Source organism: Lemur catta, chromosome 2, assembly GCF_020740605.2.
Source record: "Lemur catta isolate mLemCat1 chromosome 2, mLemCat1.pri, whole genome shotgun sequence".
NCBI classification, from domain to species: Eukaryota; Metazoa; Chordata; class Mammalia; order Primates; family Lemuridae; genus Lemur; species Lemur catta.
The window spans coordinates 47,553,624-47,579,415 of record NC_059129.1 but is presented as its reverse complement, the minus strand read 5'-3'; the positions used below and the strand labels follow the sequence as shown (position 1 = coordinate 47,579,415).

At 40.9% G+C, this 25,792-nt stretch overlaps 1 protein-coding gene across 2 annotated transcripts in view; it reads left to right on the top strand.

Moving 5' to 3' along the window:
• The window catches only part of BTBD9 (BTB domain containing 9), a 386,230-nt gene that overhangs the window by 296,141 nt on the left and 64,297 nt on the right, over nucleotides 1-25,792 (top strand). For both annotated transcript variants that reach the window (XM_045541884.1, XM_045541885.1), the window contains exon 9: nucleotides 14,342-14,449. In XM_045541884.1, the coding sequence (XP_045397840.1) occupies nucleotides 14,342-14,449 (108 nt within the window). The remainder of the gene's footprint in view (nucleotides 1-14,341; nucleotides 14,450-25,792) is intronic.

The following is a 25,792-nucleotide window of genomic DNA, read 5'->3' as shown; positions in this document are numbered from 1 at the left end:
ATATTAAATGGAACATTCCAGAAATAATACATAAGTTTTAAATTGCATGACATTATGATTAGTATGATGAAATCTTGTGCTGATCTGCTTCATCCCACCTGGTACAGGCATCATCCCTTTGTCCAGCGTATCCACACTGTATGTGCTGCCCACTTGTTAGTCACTTAGTAGCCATCTCAATTATCAGATAAAAAAAAACATAGTATGTAGTACATAGCATTTGGTCCTATCCACGGTTTCAGGCATCCACAAGGGGTTTTAAAATATATACCCCCACGAATAAAAGACTACTGTACTAGAATGTGTATTGGGTTGATCCTTCCTTAAATTATAGTGCTGAGAATGACGAATAAGTTTTGAGTGTTGAAAAAGGGACAGAGAAGGCCTCCTGACTTGTTTTGGTTTGAAGCTGTTCAGACACAATTAGCTTGGGAATAGGGAGTGTTCCATGGCCCAAAACCCTTTGCATTATGGTTTTGGGCCAAAAGTTGCACTAACAATAAAGTATCCTTTTGTTTCTTATTTGCTGGAACGTTCCTTGGTGTATACTTACCTCAAGAACCTTAGGGGAAGGGATTGTTGGGATCTAGGATGGTAGATCTTATTCCTCAGTCCCTTAGGCATGTACCATTTAATTGGCCCCAGATGTCCAGTGCAAACCCTTGTCAGTTCTTTTCCTGATATCTAGCCTTTCTATATTCATTTCTTCTCTGAGGTTAAAAAATAATAAAGCACATATAATCAAGCACTATCTTTATTAGGAAGTTCACAGTAACCCTGTTAGAAGTAGACAAAGCATTATCTATGGAGAATTGTTTGAGAATTGGTGGTAACCAGATAAATAATATATTGTTGATAACAGCCTTCCCAGTAAATAGGGAAATGGCTTTGTCATGCTTGTGTTCACTATAGTCAGATTTTAGCTGTACATGTTAGACTCAGAGACAAGTAGAAAATTCATGGAAATCAGATGGATCCATTTGGGAAGAACATGTTAAACATCCATTTAAAATTGGTTTCGTTAAAGATTCTAAATGAGTAGTTCTGTTAAAATGCTAAGTACAATAAAGTTTTTATTGTTCTGTGCTTATAGACTGCCTGGTCAGCTATCTTGTAAAATGCTTTTTATAATCACAGGAGACAGAGCTGGCAAGGGGATAGATCTATACAAATCCATTTCTCCTGGTGACCAACAAACAACTCAACAGTCTGCTTAATTGGTGTTTAGTCTGTGATGTCATCTTCCTCTGTAGCTGATACATTATTATTTTACTGATGTCATAACTGCTTTATCAATGACTATATAACTTTGGTTTTTGGCATTTTGTTTATTGACTTTAAACATCCCTGTAATTTATTCACTCTACTCTACTAATTCCATCCCCTTTAGTAGGGATCTGGAGGGTGGTGGTCATTGACGATCCTATTTCAATGTCTTCAATTTGAGAATGCATCTCCTGGGAATTTTGTCAGTTCAGGGTGTATGAAGCGTTTGGGAATGGTTTTCATTTTTAATTGGAGCTGCTGCTGCTTATTTTATTATTATTTTTTTGGTATGATTTTCTTTCTAGTTTTTTTACTCTTAGGAGGAATACCAGAAATTTGGGGTGAGAGACAAGCCAAGAATTGCCAGTACAGTTGTCACAGTAACAAAGACAGGATTATGACTATAGCAGAATCTACAAAGTTCCACGTGGAATTTGCTACATGAAAATCTATTGAAACATTCAACAGAAGAAAGAGACTTGAGACATTTGTAGGCTAAGCACAGCCTTAGTTTAAACTGTACCTTTATTTCTTACCTTGGTGCCTTAACTCTTTACTGCTCAATAAGAATAGCTTTAGTTTTCTTTCCATTGCTGGTGTCAGGAAGCTTTTTCTATAAAGGGACAGGTGGTAGATACTTTAGACTGCGGGCCATATATACAGCGCTGTTGCAGCTCTGCTGAGGGGGCATGCTGTGTTCTGATAAAACTTGACAAAAACAGGCATCCATAGGCCATAGATTACCAATGCTTGATCTACTCAGCTCCTTTCCTCACTAACATCTCTGGCCCATGTAAGTGAAAGTGAAGAAGAGAAGTGTTAGAGAAAGTTTATTTTCCTCTTATGGTTTCAAAAAATGTGAATGATACTTATAAGCCTGTTATTAAAAGATATGACTATTGAAAATCAACATTTAGTTTGGGAACAAGATATATACCATGACTGCTGGGTTTTTCCTACTGTGTTTTGTGGGAGAATGAGCCTGTGGGTTGCCGCAAGGAGGGACAACTAGGAAGTCTAGAAGACAAGGCTCCAGCCCCCGACTCTGTCCACAGTGGAAAAGTTCTGCTTTGATCTGTTTTAGATGCTGAGATTCTTCCAGGACATTGTTTGTAAAAGAGGTTCTGCTGCTAGAGAATATTTTTTAAACTATTGGTTTATTTTTTTTTTTTTTGCAATTAGTATAATGCCTCTTTATAATGGATACTTTATAAAAAGTACCAAAAGATTTATCATATATCACTTAGTAAGTAAAAGGAAAAAATAGAGTTAAAAGAAAGGAACCACAAATCATCTAAATTAAAATCCATCTCCCTCTCTTCCCTTAGACCTCCCCCCCCCCGCCCCATTTAACAAACTATTATAAATCTGAGAGGATGTGGTTTTAGAGCAAGACAGAGACAGAGTCGGGACTCCTGTTTCCCATCTGCCACCACGGCCACACCTTACACCACATTGCCTCAGAATGCCATTGTGTCCATCAGAGGCTTAAGATCACTGGAGCCCTTTGTGGTCCTAATAGGCTGAGGAGGTTACTTGAAGCGAAACCATTTTCTTTTTTCCTGTTCATGAGCCCTTTTCCTTTAGGCTGCTAGGAGCCCCCACTCTATTTGGGTGTAGACTGTGCACATACTCCCAGCACCAGCTCCTTGGAGGTTACCTCAGGGATGTTTCCCAGCCCCCCACACCTAAATGTTGATTTTCCGAACAGTCTCCTGTGTCTCAGGCTGCCTTAGTCAGGTCCTCTTGTGCCCCTCTGAACAAAACTCAGTGTTGGCTCTTGGGGATTCAGTGCCAGAGTGGGAGGATCCCAAGAAATCTGAGATCTCTCCCACCTTGGGCATGATTCCTTCCTGGCTTGTGAAAGTTCCTAATCTTCCCTGTCCACACCTTTCTGAATGTGAGTCAGGGCAGGATTACAGAGAGTACGGGGGAGGGGCGTGTGTGCGTGCCAGGCACTGGGTGTCTGCGTGGTCCCTAGACTGTCCTCTCTGGATGCCCATGTGGGTCCTTGTAGGGAGAAAATTAAAAGGGGTCCAAAAGATAGGGTTGTAGGGCATAGGGGAGATAAATGTTTGTTCTTCTTGATGAGGAAGGGTGAGCCAGCTAAACAAAAGAAACAGTTTAATTTGCAGAGTGCAGTACTCTAATGAAGCCTCAGGCTGCGCTTGAGTCAACGTAGCAAGGTCTAGCTGCAGCCAGGCCTTAGATAGATAGGAGTGATTTATTCATCCCTGCCTCCCTCACTCAGATCTCCTTCTTTCAACCGTCCAGGGTCCATCACTGGAAAGCCTGGTTTCTGAATAAGAGTTTACCCTGGTAGCTTGCCTGGAATACATTTCGAAGGATTACTGTACATGGCAAGGAGTCTGGCCTGTGTGCCCAATGCACTCTGGTGAATATTCATGTCGGTACCTGTGAGGGTTATTTCTAGAAAGGCAGCTCTTGCAGAATACATTCCAACGAGGGAGTGCTTGCTCTTATCTGACAGTCCTTCAGCCAAACAAAAGTGGGAGGGAGGGGAAGCTACCCCGCATTTCTGGCAAGTATTCATGAGACAGAAACTACATCCTCTGCAGCCCTGGGGAGAGCTGCAAACCCTCCCCATGCAGAGCTTCCGCCTGGGCCTCCCGCTATGGGGAGAATAGTATAGGCAGTTCCAGAAAACAAAATGGCAACTACCCATTTAGCTTTTGGTCCTGTAACCCACACCAGTTTGGTTTAATTACAGCTGTTTAGCAGTTAGGAAAGTTGGAGCTATCAATGTTCAGCTGAAAACTGAATTAAAATTTATGATCCCGGCTTTGAAAACCTGGATCAAGAAAATTGTACTGAGTAGCCAGTGATCAAAAGAATTCCATTGAAAAATATAATTACCATTTTTTCCTCTAGCTGTTACAAAAAAATAACATAAAATATTGCTTTTTCCCCCCCTGGCTTCTCACTATTTTTCAAAAGATTTATTACACAGTTACATAATTAAATTGATTAATTATCTTTTGTTTATAAGAACTTATAGTTATTAATAGTAATTAGAATTTTTACCTTTATGTACTGGTGGAGAAGATGTTACTGTTATTATTCTCATTAATGTTGTCTTTATTTTAATGGTAAGTCGTGTTCCCCATGGAGGACTGTGATTTATTAGACACCTCAGCCTTCAATCAGAATAATCTACTTACTGTAAGTGTTTGAATTTTGTAGCACTTGCAACTTATTACAGTTTTGTTTTTGTGTTTTAAAAGGTGGTGGTTTTCATGTGAAAACGTTCACAAAAGATTTCATGAAGGAAGTTCATTAGAGAAGGGGCTAACAGGGAGGAACAAGTAGATGAGAGAAAGACAGGATTCCATTGTCCAGGGCCTACCAGAGTAAGTACAGCTTTGGGAAGCGGGAGGCAGCAATAACTTAGTAGAGAGCCTGGAAGGAGGACTGAGCAACAGCTAGCACCGGTGGCACCACCAAAGGAGGACGAGGGTCTGAGTTGGGTGGGCAAGTGTTTTAAAGTCATTTTCAGCGAGAGCTCAGGACTTTGTAGATTGTGCCCTGTGGGGAAAAGAAGATGATTTAAAGCTGGAGCAAAGGTTGAAACCCAGATCTGATTTGGGTGAAAAGGTCAGGCTGATAAGAAAGAAAAAGAGATGAGGGAAAGTAGCACTGGCTGTGTTAGGAGAGACCAGAGAAGAGATTTGGTAAGAACAAAAACAGAGAGATTGCGTGATTGAATAGGAAGACTTTTGCCTTGTAGTTGATGCCTGCTGGAATGTTCTCTCGACTGTAATATTCAGAGTCGAGCCTCCTCACCTGTTTTGCCTTCAGTTCTCTCCCTTTATCACCAGGTTGAGAGAATACAAAGGTCTGCCTGTAGCTAAATTGTGATTTCTCCCAGAGACACGGATTCCTATGAAAACTCGACCCAAGGGAATAGAAAGGAGCTGTCAGGCTTATTAAACTTCTCTTTGGCTCTGCTTCTTCGTGCTTTGTAGGCTGGGTGCATGTGGACACATATTAGCATGTGGTCAGAAAGGTGCAGGAGAATAAGCTCCAGAGATGAAATGGGGGTTAAAGTTGATATTTTTCATAAATTATCTCTTATGTGAGACTCTCCAAAATGGTGTGGGGTCTGGGGACAAAGTACTGACTCCGGGGGTGGCTTCTTTCCAGATTGAAACATAATTCAGTCTATGAAGTGTTGAAAATGCTGTACTGGGATGAGCTATGTGGGTTTTGTGAGAAGGGTGATTTATCTGTAGCTGCTTCTCCTCTTTCCATCATGTCTCCTCTCCTGCTCCTCATGTTTAACACAGTAGAGCTTACGATCCACAAGACATTATGCCAGGGACCATGAAGAATACCAAGACCCCTGGCCATGTGTGGTCCCTGCTCTCTAGAAGCATGGTCAGGTGGTTCCTCCTGAATAGATTTGGTCCTAAAAGCCGAGGGGAGGGGCCACTGGACGGTGTTAGGCAGAGAACCTGGAGCCATGTGACTCTACTCCCCTACCTGTTACATGAAGGCCCACATTGGGGCCATTTTTGTTCCACAGGGGTCATAAGTCTTTTTTTTTTTTTTTTTGAGTCAGAGTCTTGCTATGTTGCCCAGGCTAGAGTGCTGTGGCATCATCATGGCTCACAACAACCTCAAACTCCTGGGCTTGAACGATCTTCCTGTCTCAGCCTCCCGAATAGCTGGGACTACAGGCACACGCCACCACAACCAGCTAATTTTTTCTAGTTTTAGTAGAGACAAGGTCTCACTCTTGCTCAGGCTGGTCTGGAACTCCTGAGCTCAAGCAATCTTCCCGCCTCGTCCTCCCAGAATGCTAGGATTACAGGCGTGAACCACTGTGCCCAGCCAATAAGTCTTACTTAAGTAAGGTCCAGGAAGTAAAATTCTTAACACTCAGCTTATAGATCAGTGAGTTCTGAGCTCTTTAACATGTCTGTCTCTTCTTCTCACCCTCCTAATAATTTCATAGAATTGGGGACAGAGAACAGAAAAACTCACACAGATACAAATTGCCTTCAGCTGGTAACAGAAGAAACTGATTCTGGCCTTTAAAAATCACAATAGCCCATAATACCCTTCCTAGCAAATGAAGCTACACATGAACTGGACTGGACACCTAGGGAGCTAAGCCCTGTGGTATGGGGAGGACCTCAACGCTTCTGCCTCTTGCACATCCTTTTCTGATCTTGCCGGTGAGCCAAATGCGGCCGATCTCACTGATTGTGTATACTTGTCATGATGAGGAAACTGCTGGGATCAAGGCAGATGGCCTCGTTGCAGAGAGGGGAATTGATGATGCCAAATTTAAACCCAGGGAAAGATCTGTAAAAGCTGCGTACCTGCTTAGTGTGTCACTGCCCAAAAGGCCTTAAACTATCCTAAGGCCATTTGAACAATTCCCAATATTTTTGCTGCCAGCATCTTGCTTAAGGAAGGGCTGTATTGGAAAGAGTCACATTCAGAAATATAAGAAAACTGCTTTTCTTCTCAAGAGCTGTTTGGCCTGGACAAATTTTTCTTATATATCCACACTGAAAGCATAGAATGAAAGGATTTTCATCAAATTGGACTGTATAGTATGAAGTCTAGACCATAAGCCTGAGCAAAAATTTATTTGTTAAAAAAAAAGGGGGGTTGGCAAGTGATTGAATGATCTGTAAAAGATTGCTTGGGCAGTGTTTAGCTCATGCAAGAAAATTAACCAAGGAACTTAGAAAAATAGATTTGCATTGAAAGCAGGAAATGTGTTGATTATAAATTGTTTTTTTCCCAAATGTGATAATGTATGCAGAAACATTTTGAAACCGGTGAGTCTGTGCAAATGTGAGGTGGGATTATGATTAGTTGTTCAAGTTCATTCCACACTCAGTATATATTGAGTCTCACAGCTGCAGCCATGCCATTTGGTAGGATGGAATTAGTTTATATTATCACCTAAAACATGAAATTAAAAACTTAATCCCTCCAAAGAGTGAAAAGATGGTCTCAGTTAGCTGTTAGAAGTTGGTAGTTTTGTATTGTCTCAAAGTTTTGGAGAGTTTTGTTCCATCTAGCTATCCACAGTTATATCCTGCAGGCATAATCTCTGTTGATATTTTTCCACTTTCAGGTAACTTACCTGGATTATACTGTATCAGATATAAGATTTGACAGGAGGAAAAACCCTCCCTTTATTCCGCCCTTTCTCAACGAGCCATCCTACACAGTGCAGACAAAGTGCATACTTTGCCACCTCCTCACACTGTTCATCCTCGGGCTTCAGTGACTAAACACAGAAACTACATATGCCAGACAGCCGAGAGCTTGCATTTGCCTTTTCCCTGGCCGGCTGCAAAAGAATATTGTTAACCAGTGCCATCGTTTCATCCCCTTTTAGAGAAATCACCCTCCACATCCCAGATATGAGAGATTAAACACTCTCTGATTTCCTCTAATAATGTATTTCCCAAGAACCCATTCCAGCTGGTGAGCGGCCTGTATTTCCCTCCTCCTGCTATTGGAAGACGACTGGCATCCCCTTTGCCCTGAGAGGCTGTGGCCCACTCAGAGGCAGGACCCCCATGGTGGCAGCTTCCCAGGGGTTCTCATGTCTGGACTCTGCAGGGCAGCCACCTGGTCTACTTCACACACTTTTGATAAAACATTGTTACTTGGCTCTTGTCTCCTGCTGAGAATCTCATTTTGGTCCTGCGGTCCTGCAGCAGCTCTTCTCAGCTGCGCCGCGCTCCCCACCTGAGGTTGAAGCTGCATAATCGAACCCTGTGACAGTTGACAGTAAGGAGCCCTCTCATCTTTGGGAAAGGCCCTGTTTCTCACCAGTAAACTTGTTTTTTCTGAAGCTGTATAATAATTCCTCCTGGCAGCTGTTACACTCCCTCCTGCCTCTCAATAGCAGACATTAGAATAGAGCCCCTAACGTGTTGTCTGTCTTTCTGCTTCTCATTCAGAAGAGTGAGCAGCAGACTCTTCTGGATGAGGTGAAGCGCTGAAGCAACCCTCACCTTCCCCTCGCCTCCATGGCGTCTCTTCTCCTGCGTCGTGACCCCTCTCTGTTTGGAAAGCTAGTCCGCCCTCTCTGACCCCACTTACCTCTCAGCAGCCCGCATATCCTCAGTACTTTACCCGGCCTTTCACTCACTGCCCCTGCACTGTGCCCTCCCCGTCCCGTCAACACTGCTCCCCTGGTGCCGTGGCTGGGGACAGTTACAGACTCCGCGGATCATTCCACCGTTGACAGGCTGCCTCCCTGCAGCACCGCTGACCCCACTGAGTCCGTTCTAAAGCCTCTTGCCTTTGCCACCCCCCACCGCAGCCCTGCCTCCCAGCTTCTACAGAGCATCCTCTTTCAAACTTGAATGAAAAGACTGCCATCCAGGGGGAGCTTTCCCACCCTTCCCGTTCCTATCGCTCTGGTCCTATAGCCATCTGGGCATCGTTGCCTCCTCACGCCGTCACCTCTGCTCTTTGTTGACTACCTTTTCTGTCCAGTGCCCTCCACCAGCAGCTTATCTTAGGCCCTTTCAGTTCCAAATGATAGAAACCAAGCAAAGATGGCTTAAGCCATAAATGGTGACTGTATTTAAGTGATTGGGATAATTCTCATGGGATACTAGGTCAGAAACTTGAGTGGTGCTCACAGGAACTGAAACCAGACATCGGAAGCTGTTAGGGGCCCAGGCAGTTCTCCCAGGGTCGCACTGTCTGCTTCTCACTGCAGATGATTTTCTTTGCTTCTTTGTGCCTGTGACGAAAGAGGGTCACCCCAGAATGTCCACACTTTTATCACCTCATTTTAAGTGAACAGGGCCAATTAAGGTAGAATCTCTGAATTTTTGAGATGGGAAATCTGGTCAGTCCGGCATGGGTCAGGCGGCTTTCTAGGATGCAGTTGCGTCTACAGACTAAACTGAGCTCAGGAGCCTCCCATATCTACCTTGAGGTTGGGCTAGAAATAGCTCTCAAAGAGAGGAGTTACCATGTAACGTTCAGACATACCAAAAATACCTCTGCATGTGCTATAGCAGAGAATTCTAAAATGTTAGAACTGCAAGAGCCCTGAGAAACCATCAAATCTAGACATTTAATTTCACAAGGGATGAAACTGAAGCATTAGTTAAGTGACTGGCCTAATGTAACCAAGTCTGCACTCAGTAAATATTTTTTGAATTATTGAATGGAAGACAGTTATTTCTGAAGAACTTAAAGGATCTTTAACAAAGAATAGCCTGTATCAATTTTTGAGGTCAGGAGAATTTTTGACTTTAACTGAAAGATTAGGAATGGATTTGAGGATAAATTATTACAATATCACTAATATCCTGACAGGTGATCTTCCTTTAGTTGCTTGTTTTCACCCAAACGCGAGAACTCGCAGCAATAGCGGCAGTGTGGCCCCTGACCTTCAGTGGAGCCTCCCGCAAGCCCCTGGCCTTCAGTGGAGTCTCCTGCGAGCGTCAGGCAGTTAGAAATCAGCAATACAGGCGCTGGCTCCTGGGCTGAAAGGCGCCAGTTCAGTGGAGAAGCTGTTGATCTCAACTGCTATACCTCAGCCATTGTTCACAATCTGGCACAGAATTAATCCCTTGAGAAAAGGATGAAAAAAACGCCATTCAGCACAACATAGTTTGTCATCGCATGCATAATGCAGACTTTCCAATTAGAATGCTACAATTTGGAAACTTTCTTCACAGACTGATGAGAGAGCAATTATTTTAAAGAAGGGAAAACTCAGTCCACTGGGTTTGCCTCGAGTCACTTCTGACTCAAGTCACAAAGATAAGAGTTTTGAAACATATTCGTTATTGAATTTTGTATCAAAAACACGGGCAAGGAGAGCAATTAGTTGCTGTAAACTGAACCCCTGGTAATCAATGGTATGTAGCCAGCCAGAGCATTTATGGAAGATGTAAGCAAAATCACATCTGCTAATCAATTTTAAAAAAACCAGCACTTTACTGCTTTTAGGAAAACTCCACAATGAGAATAGGGAAGATGGAGGAGACAACATTTAATAGCACCAGGCATTTCATGCAGTGCTCATTAGTTAGAGAGGTTTGTGGCAACAGCTAAACACAGACCCGATCTGCATCAATAGATCTTGGCCGGCAGCTTCCTTTCTTCAGCCCCTTTTGAAAATGGCTTCTGGGGTATAGGGGGAAGTCTGTGGATGGAAGTGTTCTGGCTATGTTTAAGGAGCGCATCTCAATTAAGGTCATAGGGAGTGTCTGTCCTAGGCAAGCTCACTGTGCAAATATACCCTGGCCAGATTACAAGTCAGAAATATCTCTGTGTTGATGTCGGTGCAAAGACATAAGAACACACTTCGCAGGCAGGGAAAGAAGTGAAGTGAGTTGGTGGATTTTTCAGTTGTGCCTTCTCAGAACAAAATTCCTCTCCATGGGAAAAAAGAGATTAAGCCAATTGTTTTCAGCTGCGCTTGGGGTTTTTTGTTTGTTTTGTTTTGTTTCAGTCAAATCAAGAAAGGGATTTTCATTCCTGGCTAAGCCTAAATTCCAAGCAAATATGCATCCTGGCACATAAATTAGAAAGTCTTTTAAAAACTCCACAGCACAGTTGAGTCTGAGCCTTAGGCTTGATGACCTGAGATCCATCAGTGTCCCTTTTGTACTCAGGAGTCACCATGACCCCACATTTCCAGCCCCCAGGGACTCTTAATAGAGGAATAGAGAGGAGCTGTCTCAGCCAGTATATGCACTTGGCTGCTGTTCAGAAAAAGGAATTTAGGCCAGGAGAAATTATTGAGGTAAAGATCGATAGACTAAGCTAATAAAAATTAATATCCTCAACATCCAAACTATGATAGGCAGTGGATTAATACCCTTTAAATAGAGAGGACATTTTGTAAGTCATTAACAAAAGGATAAATGTAAGTAGAAAATGGGTAAAACTGTTCAAGTTCAATGATAAGTAAAAAACTGCAGATTAATGAGATATATTTCATCTATCAAATTGGTAGTATTTTTAAACATAATACACCAAAACAGGCATTTGTTATACACTGCTTGTAGTGTTAGTATAAATTGATATAGATTTTTGTTTAGGGTTGGGATGAAAAGAGGTATACAGCTATTTTGCGGTATATATCAAAGCCTCATAATGTTTATATACCTTACTCCAGGAGTTTCACTTATAGAAACTTTCAAAGGCAATAATCATAGATTTAGCTAAGAATGTTCATTGCAGAATTTTTTTGTAACAGTCAAATATTATCAACTACTTAAGTGTCCAATAATAAGAGACTGATTAAATAAATTACAGGATATCCATACAGTGAAATACTATGAAGTCAGCAATATGATGTAGAAGCATATTTGATGATACAAAAAGACATTCATAATAGACCATTAAGCAAACGAAGCAAGTTATAAACAGTATGCACTGTTACTGGAATTCCAGATGGTCTTCATTTTAAAATAATAATTTGCCTTGAAACAAATTAGAGGACTTTATAGAATAAGCTACATATAGGGCATGCTATATACAACTTCAAAAATTCTTCTAATATTCTGTCACTCCAAGAATCTCTACTAGAGCATTTATGATACTCATAATTGGTCTTCCATTTTTATCTTCTCCATATGCCATATCCTCAAGGCAGTCTTTTCCCATGAAATATTTTGAGATCTGGTTAGGTTCTAGTCCAAAAGGGATGGATTGCTTTCATTTGGATACTCTGTAGAAACACTAACTCATGATTATCTAGAAGGATAGCAGTTACGATAAACCTGGCTCTCCATAAATAATTCAAAATCCCATTGGGAAAAGTATCCTCAACACTATCTTCCAATAAACCTGTTACTGGAGCTGTTAAATGAAGAGAATGATGAATTAATTTGAAGTTTTTCCCTAGTTTTAATCTACTGTCACAGAATTATAAGTGATTTCAGCCCAGAACATGTAAGGAACGTACACCATGAACAGAGCCCACATGTGGGAAGTAGAATTTTTTTAGAAAGAGAAAGATCAAAAGTCTTTCTAAAACGTTTATAATCAAAATGAGAGCCAAACATAGAATTAAAAAATACGCTTTAAAATTACCCAAAATAAATATAAATTATTAATAGCATAGGCTAACTTCATAAAAGTGCTGAGAGACTAGAATAATGTTTGTGGAGATGACTAATGATGGAAATGATTCACTTTCTTATCAGGCAAATTAGCGTAACCTAAGAGCAGAATTTTTGGACACTTAAGAACAGTGAGGTGGAATCTGTTCTGATTCATGTAGAGTACTTGGAGAGATTAAATACTGAGGTGAATTAAAGGGAGTCAGTAGGTGTCATCTGTTTATGCTTTCCAAAACCTTCTAACAGTTTTTTCTACTTAAAATACGAGTTCCAAAATATTAGATAGTATGGGTTTAGTCATTGATAGCAAACGGAATTACAATTGAAAACAAGGAACAGAGGTTAAGGGGAAAGGAAAACACAGGGGCAGTCCTTATCCTCAGTAATAGCTTTATAGGTGACACTAAACTGAACTTGTGGGAAGGGTTTTCACTGATTATAATTGCAAGATTAAAGGAAAATAATACAACTACTTCTATAGAGTGATAGGTTACAGATTGTAAATTATGACCTAGACACATCAGCTGGGAGTAAAGGAAACATTTGGCAGCAGGATTTTAGAGATAGGCTTTGGGTCAGGATACCAGGTTGGAACCCTGTATGTACCACTCACTGTGTGAGTTTAAACAAGTTACTTAACAGCTTTAAGCCCTATTTTCACCATCTATAATTTGATAAGCATAATAGTGCTTGCTAAAGAATATTTAGGAGAATTTAATAAAATAAATTGTATACAGCATTTAACACAGGGCCTGATGCACAGTTAGCATTAAAGAAATGTTGGCTGTCATGATCACTATTATTGCTGTCATTACAAGGAACGTATTTGTTCAGCAAACATTGAGTGTAAAGTTCTGTGTGCGAAATTATGTCAAGTACTGAGTATAGAAAAATCAGTGAGACATAGGCACTGCCCTTAAGGAACTCACTGTCTATTCTGGCAGGTGGAGGAAGCAAACACACATGACCAACTAGAAAACAGTAAGGTATATATTATGTACGGGAAGGACTTTTAAGTCTGAAATCATAGAAAGCAATGATCTGTTTCCCCTGTGGCACTGTCAGAAGCAGAATACTGACCCTGTATTGCAATGCTCAGAGTCTTTTTTTTTTTCAATTCTTATATTCTAAATTGAGGAATAACATGGTGCACAAATCTTTTATATATAGCTCAATGAATATTTACATGCATATATACCTGTGTAACTACCACTCAGATCAAAACTAGCACATTTCCAGCATTCAAGAAGATTCCCTTATTCCCTTTCCCAGTTGATATCTACCCCAGAGGTATTCTGATTCCTGTCACCAACAAGTAAATTTTGTCTACTTTGAGCTTCATGTAAATGGAATCATACAGTTAATGCTTAGCTTCTTATCTGCGCAGAAAAGGGGGATAAGAAGAACAGAACCAAGATAATCAGTTTCTAAAAAATGAATAAGAAAATTTTACTAATGAATATATGTTTGCTTATATCTAAATCAGATAATCTTATGGAAGCTATACAAAAATTCTGGTGAGAATGAGATGGAGCCTAAAACATGATAATAAAGGTCATGGGGTTATCACCAAGTAGAAAATACAATTAGAAAAATCAGTTAGAAAGCACAGATTCCCCCATGAGCAGTGGTCAGCCCAGCCAGCATGGACAGATCTGAAAGAAGCAGGAAGGATGACTTAAGGACATCTACTTCCTCCCAAGCCAATCTAAAGAATTTTGCCACTAGAGGGACAGGCTGCTGGGTATTGGGTGACGTGTAAAATAAACTCCTAAAGAGATAAGCCTCTCACTGCAGACTGACTCCATCTGTTCTCTTCATACTTTTGTCGGGATTCACTTTCTTTTTCCAGTCCTGAAAGTGTGGTAGGACAAAGGATGCAAGTGGGAGGGATAGAGTTGACAGATTCCCTGGTGCCTGCAGCCTAAGGAAACAGCCAGTTAGAACATTTACAATCTTATGTCTTTCCCTTTGTTCAGGTTACTGCTCTGGGACTGTGATGATCGAAGCTATAGCTACTACGTCGAGGTTTCTACCAACCAGCAACAGTGGACAATGGTTGCCGACAGAACTAAAGTCTCCTGCAAGTAAGTTGCATCCTTTCAGGAATTTATTCCATTTGGAATCAGGTTCCACGGAAGATTCATGGAATCACCAATTTTTTTTTTGAGACCGTCTCGCTCTGTCGCCCAGGCTGGAGTGTAGTGGCATGATCACAGCTCACTGCAGCCTCAAATTCCTGGGCTCAAGTGATCCTCCTGTCTCAGCCTCCCGAGGAGCTAGGACTACAACCAGCATGCATCACTACACCCAGCTAGTTTTTTAAAAAAAATTTTTTAGCAATGGAGTCTCGCTATGTTGGCCAGGCTAGTCTTGAACTCCTGGCCTCACGCGATCCTCCCCCCTTGACTTCCTAAAATGCTGAGATTACAGGTGTGAGTCACCATGCCCAGCCTGAATGATGTTCTTATTTGGAGGTTGAAAATATATTTTAGTGATCCTTTACTTCAGTTTTAACTATTAAGTACTTGAAATATTAAGTACATGAGAATTTGCTTGATGTGACCAAACAAGGTTTCTCTATCTTACAGTATGAACTTTACTTACACTTCTGAAAATGAAATGTGTATGTAAACAGGGAAGAGAAAGACATTTTCCTTATGCAATCCTTTCGCGGATCCTCCTCCCACATCCCACAGTATCCCTTTAGGATTTTGTCCTTCCTTAGAGAATTTTGCTGAAGTAATACACACTTTAGCAGTTATTCGGGAGTTCTAGTCTATACCCCACACTTATATTATTCTTAGGGATAGCTTAACTATTTCTGTCATCTCAGTGTTAGCTGTGCTGTTACATAAACTAAGGAAAGCCTTGTATCTTAGGCTCTCCACAGGCAAACAGAAGCATTTAATGCATATGGCAGTGAGGCTCTGTTTGAGTTTGCCGGGTTGCAGGAGAAGCTAGGAGGAAGGATTCTGTGGTTCTAATCAGCTAGCATCATGGTGTATGGTAAGAGCTCAGTGTCTTTCTGTGTAGAGCCAGAATCTCTGAGAGGCAAGCTAGAGCAAAAGGCTATTTCTTTTTCTTTTTTAAATTGAGATATAACTCACAGGAAATTAGATAGAATTCACCCTTGTAAAGTGTACAATTCAATGGTTTTCAGGATATTCACAGAGTTGTGCAACCATCACTACTATGTAACATTTCAGACCATTTTCCTCACCCCAAATAGAAACCTCTTCCTCATCAGCAGTCACTCCCCATTTCCCTTCAATTCCCCCAGCTCTAGCATCCAATTTCTGTCTTTATGTATTTGCATTTTCTGGACATTTCATACAAATAGAATCATATAGTATGTGAGCTTTTTTTCTGGCTTCTTTCACTTAGCATAATGTTTTCAAGGTTCATCCGTGTTATAGCATATGTTGGAATTTCATTTCTTTTCATGGCTGAATAATATTCCATTGCATGCATATACCACATTTTGTTTATCCGTTCATCTGTTGGTAAACCTTTGAATTGTTTCCACTTCTTGGCTATTATAAACAATGCTGCTATGAACATTCCTGTACAAGTTTTTGTGTGGACATATATTTTGAATTCCTGAGAGTAGAATGGCCAGGTCATCTGATAACTCTATGTTTAACTTTTTGAGGAACTGCCAGACTTTTCCAGAACAGCTGCACCATTTTGTATTCCCACCACCTATGTATGAGGGCTCCAGTTTCTCCACGTTCTCACCAACACTTATTGTCCATCTTTTTGATCATAGCCATCCTAGTGAGAGTGAAGTGGCATCTTAGGGTGGTTTTGATTTGCGTTTCTCTGATGGCTAGTGATGTCGAGCATCTTTTCATGTGCTTATTTGACCAAATTTCTTAATAGCATTAATGATCCTTCGTCTGATGCAATGTCTGACACTATCACCACTATTATTATAGTAATTATCAGATAGCATGTTTATATTGGTTAGGTTAACACTTGGTGCTATAACAAATAAGCTTCAGTATTTCAGTGGCTTAGCACAATAGTTTATTTCTCAGTCATGTAACAGTGTGGGTGTTCCTGGTCGTTTAGTGGCTCTTCCCAACAGGTGACTGAGGAACTCAGACAATTTTCATCTTGTGGTTCTGCCATCACCTAGACCCTCGACAGCATTAGCTGCATGTAGCTGGCAGAAGCAGAAAGAATAGAGAGAAGGTTCTGAAAAGCCTTGGCCTAGGTATAGTGTACATCCTGTCCACTCATGTGCCACTCCCCAGTGGAGTGTAAATCTTGTGACCGTCTCTGCCTCTTTTTCGAGGAGCAGAGCTGAGATCTAAACCCAGGGCTCTTGCCACTGTAGCACATTGCCTCCTGGGACTCAAAGCATTATTACTGAAGAGGGCTAAACCAAGCTGGATGATGAAAAGGGGGAAATGAAGTGGTTAACTTATTTCCAATCTCCTGGAACCCTTTTTGTACAATAGGAAAGCCTCCAAGGCCCACGAACAACCACCTTTTGTCTTTCCACAGTCTGTTTATTGGGTCCATGGCTCCCATACCAGACCCTCTGCTTTAAGTTTTTTTAACTTCTCAACCATAAATAATATTTTATACATGTTTAATATTTTATACCTGTTTAATTTATCAACTTTACTAACTTCTTGCTATTAAAAACAGAAATTTAGCTCACTTAGCCACTCCTTATTTTTGTTAGTTATGTTTATTTTTAGTTCTACTATTTATCTTTTAAAATTAAACTATATACTTAAACCTCTGTTTTTTATGAACATCAGTTATGGTAGCATTTCTTAACTCTCTGTTGATGAGGAAATTACCACCCCTACATTTCCCTCTGTTTTTCCCCTTTCTACTTCCTATCTTCTATTAGTTGTTTTATTATATTGACATTGTAAATATAGCAAAACTATACTATATAAATAGTTCTATACCTTATAGTTAAATCTTCCATGTGTTACCTATAAATTGACCCAGAAAAGGAAAAACCACTAAGAACTCATTATAATATTATGATTATATAAACATTGTTCAAGACAGATCTAGTAATTGACTGGAGCTAGGGTGAAGAAAATATTGTTCTATGTCATTAAATTTGTGCCCCTCTTGGAAGAATTGTACTATGTTCAGATCAAATAGATTACATTTTCTTGTAAGTGTTCAGAATTATTCCACATGTTTAATAGCTTCATATTAGACAGCTTTTTGTTTTCTTGAAGTTCCTAATTCCTTTTTTTTCCTGTTAGAGAAGCTTCTGAAGCACCTCTCTATAGCTATGGTCCTAAAATTTCTTTTTCTTTCCTATCTAGACTGGTAACACTGTTTCTTTGATTTCTTTTTCTTTTTGTGAAATATGGGAAAAGGGTTAATAAAAGCATTTTCCCTTTGCATGAGATATTGACTTTGGGCCCAGTTACCTTTCTAGATCTGGTCTTCCAAAAACCTGATAGAAATGAAATATCAGCTGTGTTATTAAGCCACATTGCTTGGGATAAAAATTACTCCTGATTGGCAAATTACATTTGGCCTGGGAGAACTGTAAATACCCATATTTCACTAAAAGAAAAAGAAATCAAAGAGACAATATTACTAACCTAGACAGGAAAGAGAAATATCCAAAGCTACAGCTTTGGGCCTCCCTAAGTATGATGACTTTTGTAACTGGGCTTATTCCTTGTGATTCTGAGATCTATGCTTGTGGAGCTGTTGTAAGAGATGTTAGTTTCTCTTTGGAAGTGAGGCCTCTAAGCCAAGGTGTGTCTACACCTGCCGACTGTTGGATCTTATACACTTTTATTTGAGCTGTCACCTATAGGCCAAAAAGCATAGCTCGTGGACAGTTGTGCAGCCTGCCGCTACAAAGACGCCTGCTGGGAAGAAGTATCTAGTGCTGTCCTGGTAGCTTGCTGTGTTTCCTTTTCTCTCTATAGGTGAATCTGAAGCCATGTATGGCTTGTTTGGGTCTTTTGAGCCTGAACATTTTAGTTAAGAAGCTAGCTTGTGGCTATTACATTGCACAGAGTAAATGTATGGGTAATTTTTTTCTTTTTTTCTTAGAGACAGGGTCTTACTCTGTTACCCAGGCTAGAGTACAGTGGTGCAGTCATAGCTCACTACATCCTTGAACTCCTGGGCTCAAGTGATCCTCTTGCCTCAGCCTCCCAAGTAGCTGGGACTCTAGGCACATGCCACTACACCTGGCTAATTTTTCTCGTTTTTTAGAAACAGGAATCTCGCTGTGTTGCCCAGATGGGTCTCGAATTCCTGGCCTCAAGCAGTCCTCCTGCTTTGAACTCCCAAAGTGTTGGGATTATAGGTGTGAACCACTGCGCCCAGCCTGTAGGTAATTTTTTTAGAAAATGTATGTGGAAAGCAAATTTTCAGAATTCCTGCATGTCTGAATCATAGTTTGACTGGGTATAGAACAGCTTTTTTCGGAAGTTTGAAAGCTTGTATTTATTGCCATGTAGCATCTAATGTTGCTGATGAGAAACCTGACAGCCATCTGATTCTTATTTTTTGTGGTAATTTATTTTCCTCTATAGAAGCCTTTAGGATCTTCTCTTCAGCCTTGGTGGTCTTAAGTTTCATAATGGCATGGCTGGGTGTGGATCATTTGTCATTCATCCTGCTCGTTTGCTTTAATATGGAAATCTGCCCTGTTGTCCTCAATTTATAAACTAGTAATATTTCATATGCTTACCATTTTCTAGAAATTCACCAAAAGTTTTCATTTGCTAATGTCCTCTCCAGTTTTCAATATCTTTATGAATATATTTCCTTTGTATTTCTTTAAAAATGGCGTGTCCGTGGTTTCCAAGAAGGGAGAGAGGGAAATGTGACTATAGTCTCAGCCGTCTTGCACCTGAATTCCCAAAAGCACTGCAGCATCACTGACTTGTAGTCGGCTGTTGATAATCCCCAGTGACCCCGCATCATTGTCCTTTCCTTCCTTGTGCCTTGCTGTGCCTCTGCCATGTTGTATAGCTGTCTGGTTTCCTGTCACAGTGTACCCCCTGACATACTGACCTCATTTGTGGTCATTTATTAAACCATTTCTTTACTTTGTCATGGTTCTATTGAATAATAATTGTGTCTGCTAAAGTATTAGTGACCTCAGACATCATCTGTCTGAGACTGTCCTTGGCAAATATTCTGGCAAATGTAAATGATTAAATATAAAAAATTAAATAACAATGAAAATTTCCTTTTTCCACTTGAGAATTTTGTGGTCCTAATATAGAACTACCTAGTCTTTCTAGCTTTTAGCTTCTAATTTTATTACAAATTTTCTATCTGCCTGCCAGATTTACCATCGAGGTTACCTTCTGAATTAGTTTTTTTCTCAACCTAGGTGTTTATGAAAAGTGACATTGCAAAGAGTTTCTAATAACTTTAGAAAACACATAATAAGTTTTCTAAAAAACAGTATACAAAATTATAGAAGTATTTTACAAGTAGGAAAAAAATTATAGAAGAAAAAAACTAAAGGGAAATGTGCCAAAATGTTAATAATGAGTGCCTTGTATAGTGGGGTTATGGAAGTTATGTCTAATTCTCAACATTTTTTGACCAATCTTCATGTAGTTCTTTTAAAATCTAAAAGAAAATTCTATTTGAGAAAAAGTTTTTCTTCCTGGAGTCATAAATGTTATTTGTGCTTGCCATTATTTATTTGAGTAGCATATGCTGGCAGAGTGGCATGGTTTATTCACCGCTGGCAATAAATCAAATTAAATAAATGCTATACACAGCGATATCCCAATCAGCTTTTCAGAACTTGACACTACTTACCCCAAGCACGATTGTGCTTCCTCGAAAAGGACACTTGAACCACATTTTCCCTATGCATCACAGCCCAGTTCTCCTTCTTCCTTTTGGCTTTCCTCGGGATCCTAAAGTCCATTTCCATCTGAGTTTCCCCTCTCAGAGGGGCCTGGCCTACTTGGGAGGCTGGAGCACCCCTTCAGAGCAGGCAATCCCTACAGCGTCCTAACGTTAGGAAGTTTCTCCCCTATGCCTTCCCCGAGAAGCACCTTGGCAGTGCTTGGAGGCCTGCTTGTGTGCCGCCAGGTCTTTTTAGCATGATTATATTCATCCCTGAGAAGCATTGCATGTCTGCTTGCTGAATGCCCTGTCACTTAGTCTGGGCTCTGTTTCTGTATCTGGTGCTCTTTATTCACTAGGAATCTCAGAAAGAGGACTCATGCTTCTGCCTCTAAGTGCTGCAGTGGCTGAGGACAACAGGGTAAATTAAGGATGGAGCATTACAGCCTCAGTAAACTCTCCCTAAGTGCAGCAAGATTGAAGAATGATACAATTACACCTAGACAATGTACTTTGCCTGCGATTTTCTGCATCTTATTTGCCATCTTCTTTGTTAGTGACAAAGTTGAGAATGCTTCTTTCACCTGCTTTCTTAGTTTGACACTTAATAGTCAGGTTGGGTTGGTTCCAGGAGGTCACCGCTAACCATGTGATTTGGATATTTGCGTAAAGGACTTGGTGTCACTAATGTGGTGCAACAGAAAGAGCAGGTTGTAAAGGAGAAAATGTCTTCACCACTGATACGACTGACGAGAAGCAGTTCATAGTTAGTGTTGAGTTTCCAGTTCCAGGAAGAGATTGAAGCTCTTGACTGTCACATAGATCCCGCACTGAAATATTGCTGTTTCTTGTGAGTTTCTGCCGTGGTAACAGACGGGGCTGTTCTCAGATTTCTCTTTCCTGCCAGGTTGGAGGAGTGTGCTTGCTTGTTCCTTCTAGAAGTGTGAGCCAATTAATGGGCTCTGGTTGTGTAATTGTCACTTTTGAAATGCTCGATGAAGATTTTATTTTTTTCTTTTCATACTTAATTCCAGTTTTCTACATAGCATTTGACAGTAATGAAAAAAGCCAGTCATGTTCTTTCTGTTGTTTTTTTTTTTTAAAGGGCAAATATTGGTGTTAATTTTGTCAAGAGTTTTAGAACTTGAACGAAAGAAACATGTACCTGTAAGAGGAATGGGAAAAAATGGAAAAAAAAAACAACCCAAAATTCAGATAACATACACACACAGAGGTCAAGTCTGATCCTAGGCAGCTCCTTGTGTTAATAATGAGATATCAGAGCTTGCTCTATAGAAGGCATCTATATGTTAGACCCTATTTGGAGACACTTGTTAATGAAACTGTTATTTATGGGGTTATGAAGTACCATGAGCTGATGAATAATTTAGAGTTGAAAACGTCCATAGGGAGTCAGCCAGTCATGCCTGCACATTTAGGGGGACTTATTTTTTGTATTGCAGAAGATTTTTATGCAAAAATTTACCCATATGTTGGAAGGCACACAGAAAGTGGATTTTGGTGCTAAAAGTATGTGAACTGAGTTCTAAATGTAGAGCTATTAGCGGGTTCTGTGGACCCCCAGTGGGAGGCTCCCCCCACCCAGAACATTTGACATTGAAAGAGCTGGAAGGAAACCGAGTCCTCTCGTGTAGCAAAAGATCAGGAGGGAGAATCTAAGAGCTCCCATTTCCCTCTTCCTTCCTTAACCCAGGAGCCACGTTATTCTGTGAGGGTAATAATTTTTCCATGCCTGTTATAAAAAAATGAGGCATACCTCAATAAAACTTTCTCAGTGAGCTGTGTGAGCACACTTAAAATGTACATGGTCAGAAAGATTTTTCTTTTATTATGGAAATAACTTTCATATTAATATTAATTCCAAATGACAAAAATAAATCAAGATCACACTATTTCAACCACCATTATCTCTCTCCTGCTCTGCTCCACTCTACTGATTGGCCTCTCTGCACCCTCCCATGAGTTTACTTTACTTACTGTATCCAAAGTGGCACTTTTCTGGCATTATTCCTGCTGAGGACCCTTCACTGCTTCCTGTTGCTCTCTGGATCAAGACCAGAATTCTTCATGTGGCCTGAAGAACCCTGCACAGTCTGGCCCCTCCTGTCTCTCCAGAGCCTCCGTGTCACACTCTCTGTGCTCTCCATGTTCCCATCTCCCTGGCATCCTCTCTGCCCCCACCATGCATCATGCACTGTCCTCCTGAAGAGCCTTTGCTCAAGCCATGGAGCCTTGGGGAACCTTTTGTTCTCAGCTCCAGGGCCACTTTCTCAGGCAAGTCTGCCCTGACCTTCCGCCTCAATCGATCACTTTTTTGTCCCCTCTCATGCAACTGAGCTATTTTCCTTCACAGCCCAATTTGCAGTTTGCAATGACCCATTCTTTAGCAAGGTTACTAAATTACTATTGTTCTTCCCTGCTAGAAGGTAAGCTGCCCAAGAGCAGGGATTTGGTCTGTTTTGCTCACTGTTTTATCCATAGTAGCCTAGCAAGGACCTAACACTTGTGGGGCTTAGTACATACTGCTCGTCTGAATGGATGGACACATGAGTGCCATCACTCTGTCTCCAATCATGTGTGTGAGTTGGTTCCATTTGTTCTGTTACTATCTGGAGCTGTCATCGTCACAGAGCTCAGTCAGGAAGTCTGTCCATCCCAGCTGAGATGCTGTCACATGGAGCAAGGAAAAGATTGTGGGAGAGAATAACAGTTGCTCCTGATGATGTAGTCCTTGTAGACTATGAATGTCTTCCCAACTCTTCTTTATTAATCCATTTTTGGTCCAATCCTTGATTCATTTATAGCCTTATTCCACAGATTTTAATTCAGTATGACCAGTGATTCAGTTTTCTCCGGTCTCTGTATCTATCCTTGCCCCTCAAGTTAATAACTTGGATCCCTAGTAATAGTTTACCGTTTGAGGTTGGTTACTGGCTGGAAGTCCATTACCTTAATTTTTAACCACGCTTAGAGACAGTAAAGGTTTTCTTTATGGAGGGGCCAAGTGCTTTTACAACTGTTTGCCAGCTATGCCCCTTTCACTTCGAAAATTGATTTGATTTAAAATCCCAAGTTTGTCTGGTTAATATGTTTCAATTGCTCCTCTGGATTTTCAGAGTAAGAATTTAAAAAAAAAAAACTGACCTTAAACTCTGGAAAAGGCCTCTAAACCACTTGCCAAGGTACCTCTCCCCCCAGGGCAGAGTCTGTTCACAGAGCAGACCTCACTCTGGAATCCAGGAGCTCTGTCTGCCTCCATGGCCTCAGGATGCCTGCAGGGCCCAACCCCACACTGCTCAGAGAGGTGCTCATGCCCTTTACCATGGCCAACCTTGAGTAATCCCTTTTCTGAGATGGGCCTTGCCAGTAAAGCATGGGACCTGTCCCTCAGGGGACCTCTAGTCAGTCACATAACCCCAATGCATATAAGCAAACTGAGCGCCAGACACCATAGTAAAGCCAGCATGGGTGTCTGCAGAAAAGGAAGGTAGAGCCTATTTGTTGGTCAGTGAACAAAGGTAGCAGGAAGGAAAGGCATTGTAGTTTTCATCATATCTTCTTAAAATTTTGTAAACTGCCTCAGTTTACCAAATTATAGTCAGATGTCAGCAACCAGCCTGTGGGTCCTAAGGGCAAGGCTCTGTCTTGGTAATCATGCCATGATTAATACTGGCTCAGTTCCATTCCAGAGTGCCAAGGGGCTCATGTTTTCTTCCTGTGTTTAAAAAATAAAAGAAGAATGAGAAAAAAGTGTTTCTATGAATTCAGGGATCCAGCATGCACATAGAATCAGTTTTCAGAGCTGAAAGGATATTCTTACTTAACTATCTGGTTTATTCTCTTAGCTTCAGCTGTCTCTTCCATTCCTATTTTCCACTGGCCCCTTCTAGAATGGCTTCTCAAACTTGACTTGAAAGATGAAGCCCATCGTCATCTCCACTAAACGTTTCCTCCCCTGTGGTGTCCCTCTTATGTTGGTGGCAGCCCCCTCTCCTGGGCATCTCCTGCCCCTTTGACTCTTCCTCCTCTTTGCCTTCCACAGCCAGGTAGGTACCGCGTCCCTTCTTTTATACCCTTTCTTCATTCTTTCTGTTCCCTTTGCCTCCATCTTAATTTAGGCCTTCATACATCTTTCCTGGGATATTAGTAGTAGCCTCTAATGGGTTTTCCTCAGTCTGCATCTGTTGCTGTGCTGGTGTCTGGAACACTGTTGCTGGGTTGTTCTTGCTGTGATTCCTTAATCTCCTGCACAGGGACCTTCAGTGGTCTCCTGAGGAAAGCCTCAGACCCTTGCCTGGGTCATCTTCTGTCTCCACGTGACCAGCTCTTCCAAACATCTTGTTTTCGAATATTCTTCCACATGTTAAACCAGATGTCCAGATTTCAAATATATAATTACTATATATCTCTGACTCTAACCAAACTTTCCAACCCTTATCTCTTTAATTCTCTCATTACAATTATGTCCCTACTTTCCTTTCAGTCTGGCCCGATTACTGTTGTTAGATGAGCCCATGCTTTGGATCAGCTAATTATCTTTATTTCCTCTGGCTGATCTTCAAGTCTCTGCCTATCCTATGTTCCCTTCAAGACCCAGCCAAGTGCTCTATGAGTTCTTCCTTACGCTTTCTCCTCCCGAACACAAGTGACTGCTTCACTGTGTGAATGTCCATTGTACTTTGCTTACATGTAACTTGATAATATTTACTCTTTCTTGGATCTGTTTCAGAGAAGGGAGGAAATAGAGGGGTAGGCTTGGAGGAAGGTTGCTTTTTAAAAATCTAGCCATTTTTCAAAGTATTCTGGGATTTATCCCTTTGGAAGTACAGGGCTATCTTTTCCCAGGGTAGCCTCTGTAAGTATGTAATCAAATGCACAGACCAACCAACTTTGATTCAGTCTGGTATTTGTTGAGTGCCCCTAGTAGGTGGAGGCTCATACAACATTGTGAGGGAAAATACTGAAGAGACAGGAAGACATTTCTTCTCTGAAGGAACTTGCAGGTTATGCAGAACATTTGGGAACCATCTCTCTTTCTCTCTCAATCTCTCTCACATACACACACATGTACACACATGCATGCACAGTATAAATATGGAACAGGATCCTAGAATCGTAAAATATTGTAACTGAAAGTACCTTGGAAATGATAGTCCAAGCCTCTCGTTTTACAGATGAGAATTTGAGACAGAATGCACAAGTGCCTTTCCCAAGTTCTCATCTAATGGCAGGCCCAATATTAGAACCCAGTTGTCCTGATTGTGAGCCCTTTTTTCCCAGGATTTTGCATGGTCTGTAAGACCGTAGTTAAACAAACAAACATATAAGTGCTGAAAAGAATACAGTCATGATCAGAGTATGGAATGAAGCTAGGGAAGTTTTTCTAAAAGATGCATTTTGACCCTAGCCACCTGCTATGGGCCCATGTCAAAGCTGGGACAACTGGTGATTTCCCAACCAAAGGAACCTATGAATTTCAGGTTTTAAAATCACATGAAGGTACAAGTCAGAAATAGACTCACCTTCCAGAAGGTATGATGAAGACTATGGATCACAAAGAAAGCAACCTATATTTTCAAATG